The 15,460-nt window shown below is 32.7% G+C and overlaps 1 protein-coding gene across 2 annotated transcripts; it reads right to left on the reverse strand.

Moving 5' to 3' along the window:
• Window positions 1–248: 248 nt before the first annotated feature.
• LOC134709691 (putative ankyrin repeat protein RF_0381) lies at window positions 249–3,688 on the reverse strand. Of its 2 annotated transcripts, none has more exons than XM_063569840.1 (4): window positions 3,536–3,688; window positions 1,970–2,540; window positions 1,271–1,583; window positions 249–708 (listed from the first exon to the last, which is right to left on the reverse strand). In XM_063569840.1, the coding sequence occupies exons 2-4, from the start codon at window positions 2,522–2,524 to the stop codon at window positions 269–271; spliced, it is 1,308 nt and encodes a 435-aa protein (XP_063425910.1). In that variant the 5' UTR covers window positions 2,525–2,540; window positions 3,536–3,688; the 3' UTR covers window positions 249–268. The 2 variants fall into 2 exon arrangements, with proteins under 2 accessions (XP_063425910.1, XP_063425911.1); XM_063569841.1 differs by lacking the exon at window positions 3,536–3,688 and adding an exon at window positions 3,378–3,440.
• Between the last annotated feature and the right edge of the window lie 11,772 nt (window positions 3,689–15,460).

Genomic DNA, 15,460 nt, shown 5'->3' on the forward strand with positions numbered 1-15,460 from the left:
ATAACGATATTACTTAAATAACTTTAATTCAGGGGTTTGCTATTTTCTGATTATAACAAGATAATTGACGATCGAACTTTATTTAAAATAATACGGAACAATCCGAATGGTTATCTTCCTGTGGAATGCATCATCACTATAGCAATCACATAACTATGGTAGAATTGGTATCGAAAATTAAAGAAATTAACGAAAATATAATCTTACACAATAAAGAAAAGGAAAATGGAGTATGTACAATATAATATCATATATATATATGTAGTTATCATTGATTTTTTAGGTAATCTCTTATACTAATAGGCAGAGGTAGTGCATCTATTTTGCATGAAATGTTTGATTTTAAAGCTTTGTTAATCGCTAATGCGCAACATTTCATTAACGTGTTGGTTTTCGAAGCAGTCAACCGTAATACATTCAACATATCAGGATTATCTTTCAAAGTACATGGACTAACAGCATCAGAATCGAAATCTCGAAGATACAAATGTTTAGACGTATTATATCCAGCCAACAACAGCATTTCAACAATATCCCAACATGCTTGGTCGATGGCAAGTTCAAATGGATCAAGTTCATGGTCATCTCCACGAATACGACATCTTCCAACGATATCAAGTCGGCAATTCCAATCTATCAACGCTTTTATAGAATCGATGTCGTTTTGCTTTACAGCAATCAAAAGTGGCGTCACTCCAGAAAAAGGCACTAGAATAGCGAAACACTTGATTGATAATATTGAATATAACTGTTATGATAAACATTTAGAATACATAAAATCTATTATAATATTGTATTTGATTTGGAAGGAAACGAACTTACATAAGCAACACGACGGGTACCACACGCGTAGCATGATCTACTTACTCGTCCGAGGCACACGAAATCCACCCTGGTGAGATTTGCGTTGCACAATTTGTCTTCGACTTATGAATATAACTTTTCCACCTCTCTCTTGCTTAATACACAAACAAAGCATATTTTGATAACATTGGCTTTTGTCTTTCATTTATTAAGTTACCGGTATTATCATTTTTAAAGGCGAAAAGATAGTTTATTTCCATATGTATTTTTGCGGCATTGTATTGCTGTCTTATTTGCGTCAACTCCCATATCTCCTTGTTTTCAACCGCAAATACATTGACACCGAATGACATTACTAGCATTTTTGAAAGCAAATAGATGATACTATTTAAAACATCATTTGTAAAAACGTTACAAGCTTAACCTAGTGACACTTTCCGCATACTGTTTTATAATTTTTACTTACATTTGAGATCGACATTTGCACCACTATCAAGAAAAAAGCGTACCAATTGTGAACATTTCAGATAAACTGCTACTATCAAAGGACTTGCGAATTCTGTCTTATTATTGTTCAAATTGGATCCTGCTTGAGTCAAGAGAACAACTATAGTCATGACGTCATCTTGTATGTCCGCAATTGTTCGACCTCTCAGTGAAATATGATGACACATTAAGTTGGTTAGTGGGCTTTTTAAACCTTTATCCAGTTCATTTGGATCAGCTTTGAGATTAAGCAACAGTTCGACCGCATCTACCTTCTTTGTGATAGCAGCTAGCTGAAACGACAAATAGTTGATATAAATTCAGAATCGATGAAGAATTGGTGGTGAGGAGCACACTTTAAACATGTCAATATCAATTTAATATCTTCTAGTAGTTTAAATGATTATCTTGTGAAGGTAGTGGATTGAAAAATGAAATAGCAATTACTTTGGAGTATGAAATAAAGCCGTATTTCACCGTTTATGTTTAAATAAAAGGAAGACTACCATGCTCTAAAAACGTTTCATGGCAATCCACATGAAGCCGCAAGATATGTACTAGTATTTTTTTTCTCTCTGGGTATTTGTGTTTAGTAATTTATTTACTAGTAAGTCTTTCCTTTGTCTTCACATGCATATTCCGCGTGTGTTGTCATGTATAATTGTTTAAATAATCTTACATGCAATGCTGTTCTTCTATCTCTAAAATCATGAGCATGGATATCAGCACCTGCATTAACTAGTATTTTCATGATGACAAAGTAATTATCAAGTCCTTTCGTCGTCATCAATGTCATCAGAGGAGTTACCCCGACGTCTGTGGTTATATCAACATCAGCGCCATTGCGAAGAAACAGATTCACAAACTTTTCTGACCCTTCTTCTACTGCAGCATGTAAAACCGATTTTCCATATTTGTCCTTGGAATCGGCAATGTCATTGTCTTGTCTAATCAAAAGTTCAGCTATTTTTTCATTTTCTGCGTTTATGCAGAATCTAAGTGGCGTACTACCCCATGGATCTCGAACATTAACCGAGGCACCATTTTCCAGAAGAACTTTCACACAATCTAGTCTCCCTTTTTCACTTGCGATATGTAAAATAGTTTTTGTACTGATTCTATCAGAATCTTCGAAAATCTGATTCACATCGGCTCCATTTTCTATAAGTCTCCGAAGTTCATTAGCATTGTCATCGACCACAGAATAGTACAATCGACTTGATAGATCTTCCATTTTGTTTATACAAACACTGCAATGATAATAATCATAGATAATAACAGAACAGAAATAAAAGTTTCATATTTGATTAAAACAACTTGAAATAAGTATTTTTTAAATCTCATTTTGTTATTTTACTTTTAATTTGGGTAAACTGTTGTTTTTTTTAGTTTTACAATTGATGTAGTCAAGTTAAAAAAAGTGAGGTCCTGGATTTTATTTCTTTCCTTTTTTATGTTGATTCTTTGTTTATCACGCTGCTTTTTAGTAACAGTAAATTAAAACAGGTCGGCTCAGTGAGAGTACGCTAGTAGTTCTATATACAAGTGTCTTCATTCAGACTGTTGCCATGTTATTATGGTTATCTCGATCGTCGGTTTCAGGTTTGAACATATGTCTATGCTACAATGCATAATATTTTCGTATCACATAATAAACATGCTATCGTATACGATATGCAAATGCCAATAATCAAACACACGTATGTGCTTCTTTGGTTTACATATATAGCTAATACAAAACAATGTTTGAATCAATCATTCTTTTTTCAGATTTAACCTCATTTTGCATGTTTTGTAAATAAGATAATAATATAACATGCGTATCACATATAAAAAAAAAATGGTATCTTCTAATTTACAAAATAAGAAATACAATAATTGCCCTGTTAATTATAAAAACTAATCTCCCCTCAAAGAACCCCTCGTCACTGATTAAGAGTGTACAGTATGTATATTTGTGTGTTTTTCTATTAATATCATCAAACTAAGAAACAATATCTATTTCTATTTTCAATATCATCTGTTAATATTTTACTGACCGTGAAATTTAAGATTTATAAAGAATTCAGAGGGTGAACGTTAATTACCGTATCAGTCATTTTAGTGCTGTCATAAATTAAACAGCTTGGTAGATTCCTATGCTAAAATACAGAGAGTTCATAATAACTTACTATGCAGTTAAAATTATACTGCTTAGTAGATTTCTATGCTAAAATACAGAGAGTTCATAATTACTTTTACTTACTGCGTTTGAATTTGAAATCACACATTTTGAGAATCTCCACTAAGCATTGTCTATGTCGTTTCATTAATCCTTTACCCTACATTACTTCTTTCTTTTTTTAAATTACTTCCATTTCTTTCGAGTAAACGAATCAGAGAGTGTTGGAATGATCAATCCTAGGAGGATTCCCCCAAGCTGTCTAAAAATAATAATAATAGTTCTTGACCATACTTTCGGTCTTGGTTTTTTGCCAAGAAAATGACTGATTTACTTTTTTTATTATTCAACATTAAGCCCGGGTTATGTAAATTAACTTTCAATTCCATATTATTATTGGAAACAATTCGAATCTGTAAATTAATTCCCCATGTGAAAATGTATATTTTTTTCAAAATACTTTGAACGACAACATTATTTTATATTTCTCCCTTTGTGACGTTTACAGTTTCTGACTTCAATTACGTGAAACAATGATTGTGGTTTTAAATTTTATAGATTTTTTTTTTTTTTTATTAAATATTTGTTTGTTTTGAAATTGTGACATAGTGTTGACTGCTGTACCCATATTTTGACTATTTTACCTTTTATGTCTGTTTTGTTCACGCATTGATGTAAATATAATGGAATTTGATGTGACTGTCATACAGTTGAGAGGTTAAGCGCTATAAAATCAGGTTCAATTCATCCATCTACATTTGATATTGCCTGTATCAAGTCAGGAATATGACAGTTGTTGTGTATTCATTTTACCATTTGATTAGGAACTTTCTGTTTTGAATTTTTCTCGGTGTTCAGTACTTTTGTTATATTTTTTTTCGAAATTCTACAACACTATCTTACTAATAGCTTTCTTTTTACAAACTAGGCAATAAACTTATATTCATATAAATCAAAATCAAGGATTTTTCTACATGATCTAGTTGAATTAAATCATATTATGCTGAAGGGTGGTTTATACCATAGACCCGTCCGGTCAGAATGGGGACGTTAAAACCGATGCCTAGTATAAAGAGACAGTACCACACTATTTGCACGTTAAGAATACTTGCAACAACTCTTTGAGGGATCCGGAGTTGGTCTGTTGCAAGTCAAAGTTATTCAATATACTAAGTACCCTCCTTTTCCAGTGGCAGTCCAAATTTTGCCAACCATCATCCCGGAGAACCTCAATTACAAAACCTACTTATTGTATTTATTGTTAACTTGTTCTCGTCCTGAACATGCATGTAATATTTGCCACTGGACGTTAAGCAATCAACAATCAATCAATCAATCATATACCATGACACTTACACATGACTCTGTACTTTAAAAGATCCCGTCAGTATGATATTTGTCTATAATATGTCATTATGATATATTTCTATTATGAATTACTATATACGTTGAACCACAAACGTCAAAATCAATCAATGGCGTAGTGGAATTGACAATTTTTGGATTCTCATAAATTCTATGTATAACTTTTGAACTGGTTTGAATCTCGGTCTATTTCTGTAATTTATTCTTACATACTTTTGATTTTTTAACTCTGTATGCGTACATTGCCTATGAAAAAAATTTAAAATTGTTTGTATGCACATTGAACAACAAATTTATGTGACGTATATAATTTTTCTAACGTCAGACACTCAAATCAATCCATGTGTTCTTAGACAGTAGATGTTATTGTGTCCTGTTAAATTGTTCCCTTTAAAAAGTTTTGGATTCTCATATATTCTATGTATAATTTTTGGACTAGTTTGAATCTCGGTCTATTTCTGTAATTTATTCTTACATACTTTTGATTTTTTAACCCTGTATGCGTACATTGCCTATGTAAATTTTAAAATTGTTTGTATGCACATTGAACGACAAATTTATGTGACGTATATAATTTTTCTGACGTCGGACACTCAAGTAGATCCATGTGTTCGTAGATAGTAGATGTTGTTGTGTCCTGTTAAATTGTTATACGATGATGACTGATGTTCCCATATTTTGACTATTTTATTGATTGTGACTGTTTATTTAACGCATCATGTAAATGTAACGGAATTTGATGAGACTGTTATTAAAGTGAGAGGGTTAGCGCTATAGAACCAGGTTTAATCCACCATTTTCTACATTTGAAAATGCCTGTACCAAGTCAGGAATATGACAGTTCTTGTCCATTCGTTTTTGATGCGTTTTGTTTTTTGATTTTGCCATGTGATTATGGACTTTCCAAATTGATTTTCCTCTGAGTTCAGTATTTTTGTGATTTTACTTTTTATATGCATGCGATTGTGATTGCATGGGTGAACGTACATATGTATTGTAATATTACAACAGGGTAGTTAAATCAAAGTTAAGTCTTAAAATTGATTATTAAAATTTCAGTCATAAATATTTCGTCAATTCTGCGCTGCTTACTTTCCGTACTGTTAATTTCCTATTTATGTTTTATAATTATATTCCAAAAGGAGAAACAAAAGTTAATTGTTACTTATCATATTCGCCTATTTAACCATTATGATAATTCCTTCAGTTGAATAGTTGAATAATTAAACAGTGAAAACAACGCATATTAGTTTTGTGTAATCATTGCGTACTAACTGATATTCGATGCTCTCTGTCCTTTATACCGACCAATTGGGTTTGTGTGTAACTTGTGTAGCAACATAATAACACAAAGTAAGTAAGTTTATTCAAAAACATTATCAAAAGTCCACAAGCAATAGTAAGAAAACTTTTCTAGTTTGCGACTATAATAAACAGCTTTTGCAAATAGCATAAGAATCACCCCTCTCATTTTAAAAAAAGAAGGAATCAGTTAAGTGCCAAGGCGATATGCAAAACTCATAATGCATAGGGAAACTTGACAATGATACCCTTGAAAAACAAATTAGTTGAAAGACGACGAAAAGGCAATCAAGTGTATAAAGCACAACACAGAAAAAGAATCGCATAAAACCTGGGGTGATCTCAGGTGATCCGGTAGGGTAAGCAGACGATGATACACTATTCACGGTGGGTATGGTTGTCCTGCGAGAGAACGTACTGTGCTGGTGATTCGGTCCTGACGGGTGCTGGTGATCAATGAAAAAATGTAAACAAAGACGAAAATGATGATTTTTGACGTTTTCACTAATAAAAAATGGAAGAAAACAGTTGAGATTTTTCAATTTTGTTTCTTATGGGTTCATATATAAACCATTGAAAAGTTAACCCTCTAAACTGTTTCAGTAAGCGTAACACAAAAATGCTCATTTTCAGAAAATCTCGAACTGAAAAAATAAAACAAAAATGCTCATAGAGTCCGCTTTCTATACCGCAATCCACACGACAAAACTATTTTGTAAAAAAACATTGCAATTTATAAAAATTTTGCATTTTCTCAATTTACTCATGTCCTGATACTGTGCTGGTGGGTCCTGTCATTGTGCTGGTGGGTCCTGATACGGTGCTGGTGATTTTGGATTAGAAGTTGGTCATATTTGAAACAAATGTTACAAAATCAATAAAATTGGGCAGATAATTGTTGTCAATAGGATCTATTACTCCTATTTAGCTCTTGTGCATCCATTTGGCTGTTTAATAAGTGTTTTCAAATGATCGTAACTTGTATAACATAATTACATAAAAGGGCAACATCTTTCGTCTAATATCAGAGAACAATATATAGTATCTAAAATAAGAATAGTTTTATTAAGATATTAAATGCCCCTTACATTGATGCCTCAACAATGATCAAAGCCCATGCCGCATAGACATGTTTGTCAGCGCTCCGCATACCCCTCCCCACTTCCACCCAACCAACCCTCCTCATTTCCTCCTTCATTGTTACAGTTGTGTACCAACACAACAATTTATCACATTAAATAATTACACAAAGCCACACATTATTGAACAACGAATGCTCGCAGGTACTGAAAGCTAGTTCAAAGCAGCATTTTCAACTAATAGATAAACCATGTTCTCATATACAAAAATCTCAATCGTGTCGATTAAAAGTCTCAAAACTTAAGTTCACATTTGAATGCTTGATGAAGCAGAACTTTAAAGTGTGCATTGAATCTTGTGCTCACAACAGTTATTGTCATAATTATGTTTACATGAGACTTATAAAGGAATTAAGAAGGTACCAAGAAATGTTTTACAGTTCAATTTAATGATCATGAATGGAAGGTGAATGGAAACTGTGAGGGTCAAAATCTTAAATTGCTTATAAATGTTGCTGGACCCAGTTTCGTTATCTGATCTGAATGATCTGAAATGTGCAAGGTGGAAAGACATTTTGATTTTTTTTTACTCGGAAAGTTTTGCCCTAATTGCTTGAACTTTTGCAATATTAAAGCCGTTTTCAATGAGTGTGAAGACATAGGGAATATCTTTGGTTATATTGCTTGATGAACAGAAAAGTCATTGTTAGGTTATGTAAACTACCCTACTTTAAGAGTATACTAGTCCGACAAATGACTCATCTTTCTGTCTGTAGGACCAGGCTACTTCGAAAGGAGGGTACGGTTTAGCTAACAAGCAAGCTAACCAAAGATATTATGTTTGCCTATATACTCGATGGAATCGGCTGTAACTAAAAACTGGAATACATTTTAACAGACAGTGGTCATGTTTGTTGATGAATATTATTTTTCTTAGATTCGCTCTTGAAAAATCATTTGGTAACATTTGGTCAAGTAATTTCAGAAAAGATCTTTTTGTAATTGCGGACGCCAAGACAATACATGAACCTCACACGACCCCTCGAGCTTATATATGATCTTATAGCGATTTAGGTTGATAACCATTTGAAATTAAGCCAGTGTGTGTGTGTGTGTGTGTGTAGATTTGTATTGTTTCAAACTGTTATGACCTTTTAAAGTTAAATGTAGGTGTTTAATCTAAGAATTTCATTTTTAAACTCAATTGGGAGTATGAAGCTATTGATTGATTGATTGTTGGTTGCTTAACGTCCAGTGGCAAATATTTCATGCATATTCAGGACGAGAACAAGTTCACAATAAATACAATAGGTAGGTCTTGTCATAAAAGAGGCCAATAGTCGTGGAATTTTGGACTGCCACTGTAAAATGAGGATGTATTGGATAGGAACAGAAATTTTGCCTTGCAGCAGGCCACCTACGGACCCCTCAAAGAGTTGCTGCAAGGGTTATTAACGTGCAAAAAGCGTTGCACTCTCTTTACACGAGACATCGGATTTAACGTCTCCATTCTGAAAGGACGAGACTGCGAACTTGATACATCCCGCACAGCCAAACGGACGCCCCACTTCGGCAAGCGTTTTACTGCCGGTCAGGAGAAGACCAAGTGACCATATTTCTATTTCCCAGTAACCCTTGGGGAATTTTGAAATGCGCAATTAACAAAGCAAACGTTAGTTTCAAATACTTTTAAATAGATTTTTAAGGATAATGTACCCTTTTTACGCATTTTACTTTCCAGGCGTGTTTACGTTGATTGTTACTGTCATAAAAACGGATAGATGGAAACAAAAATGTTTGATATATCTGGCTTTAGATTCGGTTTTTTTAAATATAAATTAAGGCTACATTTAAATATAATAATACTAAGAATTCACAATATAAAAAAATGCAGAAAAATATGGATGAAGTGAAAAAATTAGTATGGAGTCATTACTACAGAGATGGTGTGTTTGACACACAAAACTTAAAAGCTTAGTGATATTACCAATATTAAAATAAAAGTGTATTTTAGTTAGGTATTTTTCCATTTACTTATTTTCAATTATAATTAAGGCACATTTGATTTTTATTCATAAAAATATTTAAATATAGTAAAGTAGGACACATTGTTCACTTCCTCCCCCGTAATTCTTTATCAAAAATATTTATTTATTTTGGAATTTTGAAATGAAAAAGCTAAGAAATCTTAGTTTTGTTTATATTGGTCTCTAGGTTATCTCGTCTTCATTCTCTGACATATTCTAGTCTGCCCTTTAGTGATTTGTTTTAGTGTTCTATCGAACTTTCGAAAAAAAAAAACTGATAACCGTTCACACAAAAAAGTTATTTTGAAAAAATCTTACAGATACAGCAAGCGATTCTTAATGGCTATAAGATACATTTTTCTTTTAAAATACACATTTTTAATCTTACGGGAAATTATTCCAAGCTTAAAACTTTTACTGCAACCTCGCTCTTACTTATCCCCATCCCCCCACCCCAAAAAAACAAAACAAAAAAAACGCAATACTATTGTCATTCTTATAGTCAGCACTCAATTGTGCACAAAAAAATGTGATTTAAGCTGCTTAAGACATATGTATCAAACGCTCAGAAAGTTCTTTGTTCTATATTTTTTCTCTCCATGTTTATGCAAAACGGTATCCTTTTACATTTTTATTTAGGGACGACATCAAAAGATCAATGTAAGATAAAAAAAAAAAAAAAAACTTAATTCAACTAGTTTGGGGGTGGGGGGTTGAAGTGCTGCAAGATTTGGTTATCCGGGTAGGGGGGTCAGTGAAAAAACTATGTGAATATTTTTTTTTTATCCTTCATTGAACTTTTGATGTCGTCCCTTAATGGGTTATTGTTCAAGGTATTACGATGACGTATGGTTATTAACACATACTTCCTTTGGTTTCTTAAGGAAACTTGTCCATTGACAACAAACATACCACATCATCTGCTTTATATAAGTATTGTATAAATTACAACGTATTTTGGTGATCTTGCAAAATGATCGTAATCCCGAAAATCGTAAACATATTTTATTATCTTAAAAGGGGACAAGAAGGGTTCCATTAACAGGCCAATAAATAAGATTACAGAAAAGTTAATTTAAAAAAAAATTTAAAAAAATTGGGGTATTTCTTCTTGCATAATAACAGTAAACGGATTCAAAACAATGTCAATTTCAAGAAAGCAGGCAACAGTTAATTAATCAATAACAGAACAGCATCAATGATCTTGAATATATGCCACTTTTAACTAAAATATAAAGGCACAGAACCAGGACATCAAAGCACAGAACCAGGACCGTTTTTCTTATCACCAGCACCGCGTCAGGACAATTCCGTTAAACGAACTTGCACGACTTTTGCATATAATATTGTTGTAATATACTTTGCATGGTACTTATGAGGCATCAGAGAAAAATTAAGCAACAAAACAGACGTTTTATTGCCGTTCTGATACAATGTAAACGAACCCACCAGCACAGAATCAGAACCCACCAGCACCCGTCAGGACCGAATCACCAGCACAGTACGTTCTCTCGCAGGACAACCATACCCACCGTGCTATTGGTATCCGCAATGGTCTTTATGGTAAATACAAATATGGTGACAAGTCTCGTTTGATGATATCGCTGATAAGAGCGTGTTTTGACAATTGATGCATGTTTTTCCTGGGCACATATTGTATATGCATGACAGTGAACAAGCCAGTAAAACCACGTCGTTTTAAAACTTTAAAACTTTCGCAGGGATAACTCCATTTTATTACTTGAAATGAGGGGGAAAATGAATACATTCCTCTCGATACTATTTTTTTATTGTAAGAAGCTTCTGTCCAAATTTGGTAAAATCCAGGATCATAGTAATAAATCTAATCGATGTTTTAAAAACTGTAACTGCAGACTTGTATGTTATGTTAAAAAATACTTACTAATTTCCGATGAGGATGAAAGACGACTGCTCACTAAGTTCAGAGTCATTGCACATAAATTAGAAATTGAAAGAGGCAGATATGTGGGGCTTTAGGTGGAGGATAGAATATGTTAATTATGCAACACTGAAGTTGGAGATGAAATTCATTTTCTTCTTCGCTGCCTTGTTTTAAAAAATAAAAGATCTGAATATGTAAATTACTTAAATGAAGTTAACAGAAACTTTAAAAGCCTCGTAAATAAATCAAAATTAATATGGTTAATCTGAGGAGTTATATTTAAAAAAAAGTTTAATATTGTTAACTCATTCAAAGAGAGAAATTTAATTCTAGAAGCAATTTAGTCACCGGCAGATTGTCCATCTACATTATATTGTACAACTATACATACGATTCCTGTTGAGATTATTCTGCTTTGATTTTGTTCAATGGTTAAATAATCATAGTATAATCAATATGTAATCACTTGTATGAAATTAAACTTAAATGTACTGCTCAAATTATCGGGCATCATAATTTACAATAACAATTTTTTGTATTCTTGTATTAACATAATATAGAATCAACCTTTTATACTATCAATGTGTTATTCTCATATTCTTTCATTTAATTCATTTATTTTGAAATTCCTCCCTTTGTTACTCTCTGTCTGATTAAAACACCTTTGTCTTTGTTTAAAAGATTTCTTGAGTGCAGCAACAGTCTTTCACAGAATTCATGATAGGCTATAAAAAATCACAAAAATACTGAACTCCGATCAACATTTCATTAACAAGTCTTAAAGGGTACAACATCACCAAAAAACACTATAAAACGAACAATATGTTAGATATTTCGGATAACAGATATCCTTCCTCGGTAATTGCACGATGTCAAATGAATCATGTCAATTCAAATTAAGACTATCAAAATCTTGAAATTCATACAATTTAAGAGAACGCTGGTGCAATTTTAAAATTCCCGAACACGGCACAAAGACTACAAAGATATGCCAAAATAAAAATAGGAATTAAATTCACAAAAGTTGGTGACAGTTGAGATGTTAAACAAATGCGTGGAAATACAGTCCCAATAAAAAGTTCTGACCGATCTGAGCTGGTTTAATATTTAAAATATGACAACGGTAGTACGGTGCGCCGAATGGGACTCTTGTGGTTTTGTACTCGAAATTCAATTTTGTACGGACAAAAGTGACTTTTGGTCAACAAAAATGAGTTCAGTTTAACAAAATTTTTAGCATACTACAAATTTAAAATTTTGTCATGCAAAATTATCTTTCAGTGGACAAAAGTCAGTTTGTCACATAACAAAATTCATTTTTGTTACATAGACTTGACTATTGTTACCAAATTTGAAAATTGGGCGACAAAAGTCAATTTTGTATGCAAATTAGTTTAGTTTGGATTCTGTTAACTAATTTGCATACAAAACTGATATTTTTTCACAAAAGTCAATTTTGACTACACAAAAATAAACACATAATTCAATTTTTTGTTTAGTTTTTATGTTTACAAAATTGACTTTTGTGACACAAAATTAATTTTTGTAGACAAAATTCATGTTTTTGTTTATTTTTTGTGTAGACAAAATTGCGTTTTGTTAAAACAGAAGTGAAAATTCAACACAAAAGTAAATTTTGTATTCAAGTAAGTTTATATATGCATACCTATTCATGACAAAAATCAATTTTGTCATAACAAAAATGAATTTTGTCATCACAAACTTGAAGTTCTCTTAAAACAAATCTGTATCACATAGTTTTGTAAGACAAAAATGATTCTGTTATGACATAATTGAATTTTGTACAAAACCACAAGAGTTCCATTCGGCGCCCCGTACTAATACAACTAAAATTGTGAATTGAAATGGGGAATATGTCAAAGAGACAACAACCCAACAATAGAAAAAAAAAACAGCAGAAGGTCACCAACAGGTCTTCGATGTAGCGAGAAATTCCCGCACCCGGAGGCGTCCTTCAGCTGGCCCCTAAACAAATGTATACTAGTTCAGTGATAATGAACGCCATACTAATTTCCAAATTGTACACAAGGAACTAAAATAAAATAATACAAGACTAACAAAGGCCAGAGGCTCCTGACTTGGGACAGGCGCAAAAATGCGGCGGGGTTAAACATGTTTGTAACCCTCCCCCTATACCTCTAGCCAATGTAGAAAAGTAAATGCATAACAATACGCAAATTAAAATTCATTTCAAGAGAAGTTCGAGTCTGATGTCAGAAGATGTAACCAAACTGCATACCAAATAACATTGACCTACCACTAGTGGTTCATCATAAACTCGACCTAATCACAAATGAATACATGAAAACTAAGTAAAAGTTTCAAAGTTAATAAACCATAACTGAGGGGGCAGGGCCAAATAATTTCCATGGTAATGAAATGTGCCAGTACTAATACAACTGCAAACCAAATATCATTGACCTACCACTAGCGGTTCACCATAAACTAGACCTTATCACAAACCAATACATGAAAACTAAGCAAAAGTTTCAAAGTCAATACACCATAACTAAAGGGCGGGGCCAAATAATCTCCATGGTAATGAAATGTGCCAAAACTAATACAACTGCATACCAAATACCATGGACCTACCATTAGTGGTTTACCATACACAAGACCTAATAACAAACTTATACATTGTTGACGCCGCCGTCGTCGTCTCGACGTCGGAAACAGCATACCTGTCTCGCTTTTTGACTCCGTCAAGCTAGACAATAAAACGATGTCATTAAATAATTTAAGCAGTTACAGCCGATTTCAACGAGTGTGTATGCAAATGTTGTATATTTGGTTAGCTTGCTTGCTAGCTGAACCGTGAAGTCATTAATATGTCAAGTATGCTACCCTCCTTTCGAAGTAGCTTAGTCCAACAGACAGATAAATTGTATAAATCTTTTGAACCAATCACTCTTAATGGAGGGTACTTTACCTTACCTAATAATGACTTCACGGTTCAGCTAGAAAGCAAGCTTACCAATGATATTAACTTTGCCCACACACTCAATGCAATCGGCTGTAATCTGTATTATTGAGGTTACACGATTACAGAATAAGAAGGCGTCTTCAGATTTCCGATGACTCTTGCAATTTTGTTAATTTATAGGTATGATATTTTTGAGAAGCAGAAAGTCTACAAGATCTGTATAATCTTTTGATGTAACATCATTAACGAGCCAAATCATTAGAATTTGCAGGTCTTATAAAAGTTTGTTAAATTCATTATTGAATTTATTTCGCTGTAATTCGACGTTGTCTAGACTTCATTGGAGTTCATTAATAAATTATTATATTTTCCGTGAAAAACAAAAATACTCTTGATGCGTGAGGTCATGATAAATCCTTTTGATGCGCGTGCTGTGAAGAGAAATTAAAGGCGTAAAGCACTGCATGTGTTTTGCAATTACCACGGCAAATTTAACTGGTTGAGAAGTGGTTGAATCTCTATCAGTCATGTGACGACAAAAGTAATAAGATTCCCAATATAAATCTAATAGAAAAAAGATAAATTTAGTAGAATTATTTTAAATAGCAAGATAAATATACGGCTTAACTCACTTAATCTTTCTTAAAAGACGAATATAATTAGCATTTAGTTTGCAACAGAATATAATTTTAGTGACTTGCGAAGAAAAATAGTTGCCATACTGATATACCATGATTTTCAATTTATAGAATTAAAAAAGTGAAATTAAACAGGTTTATAATTTTACAAAAGAAATGAATTCGAGAAAAAAGGGAAAGGATTTACATTTTAGGAAACTTATTTTAAAGAAGAGGTTCTATAGTTTCTGGTATGTAAATTTATATTTTGTTTTGTATATACTTAACCATAGGAACAAGCCTACATGAAAGCACTGGCCTTCTCTCTGGGGGACAGAAGTTAGTATACGCTTGAGCGTGACTTATTATTGCATAGACATTCAAAGAGTGCAGAAGGGAATAAACGAATGATGTTTACCGTATACTAAAGTGAATCTTTAATTTAATTTTGTTGTTCTTGATTTTAAAATGAATATTCTGTGCCTAGTCATAAGTGACCAAAGTTTCTACCCAAATTATGATATGTAAATGAAAGGGGATGCAATACTATAGTAATGTTTCAACTTCAACATGAACTATTGAGCAAATTTATCAGTCGGTTATATTTAAAGTGGCCGATATTTGAAGTTTTTTTTTATCCAGGTATATATAATTAAACTATCTGTGATACCGGTCATTGGACGTTACGACTTTTAATAATGTATAAATGATGAATACAAAAGAGAGAATGTCCAATGTTTTTCTTCTAAAGCAATTTAAGTTAACTTTTAAC

Source organism: Mytilus trossulus, chromosome 3 (genome assembly GCF_036588685.1).
Source record: "Mytilus trossulus isolate FHL-02 chromosome 3, PNRI_Mtr1.1.1.hap1, whole genome shotgun sequence".
Lineage (NCBI taxonomy): Eukaryota > Metazoa > Mollusca > Bivalvia > Mytilida > Mytilidae > Mytilus > Mytilus trossulus.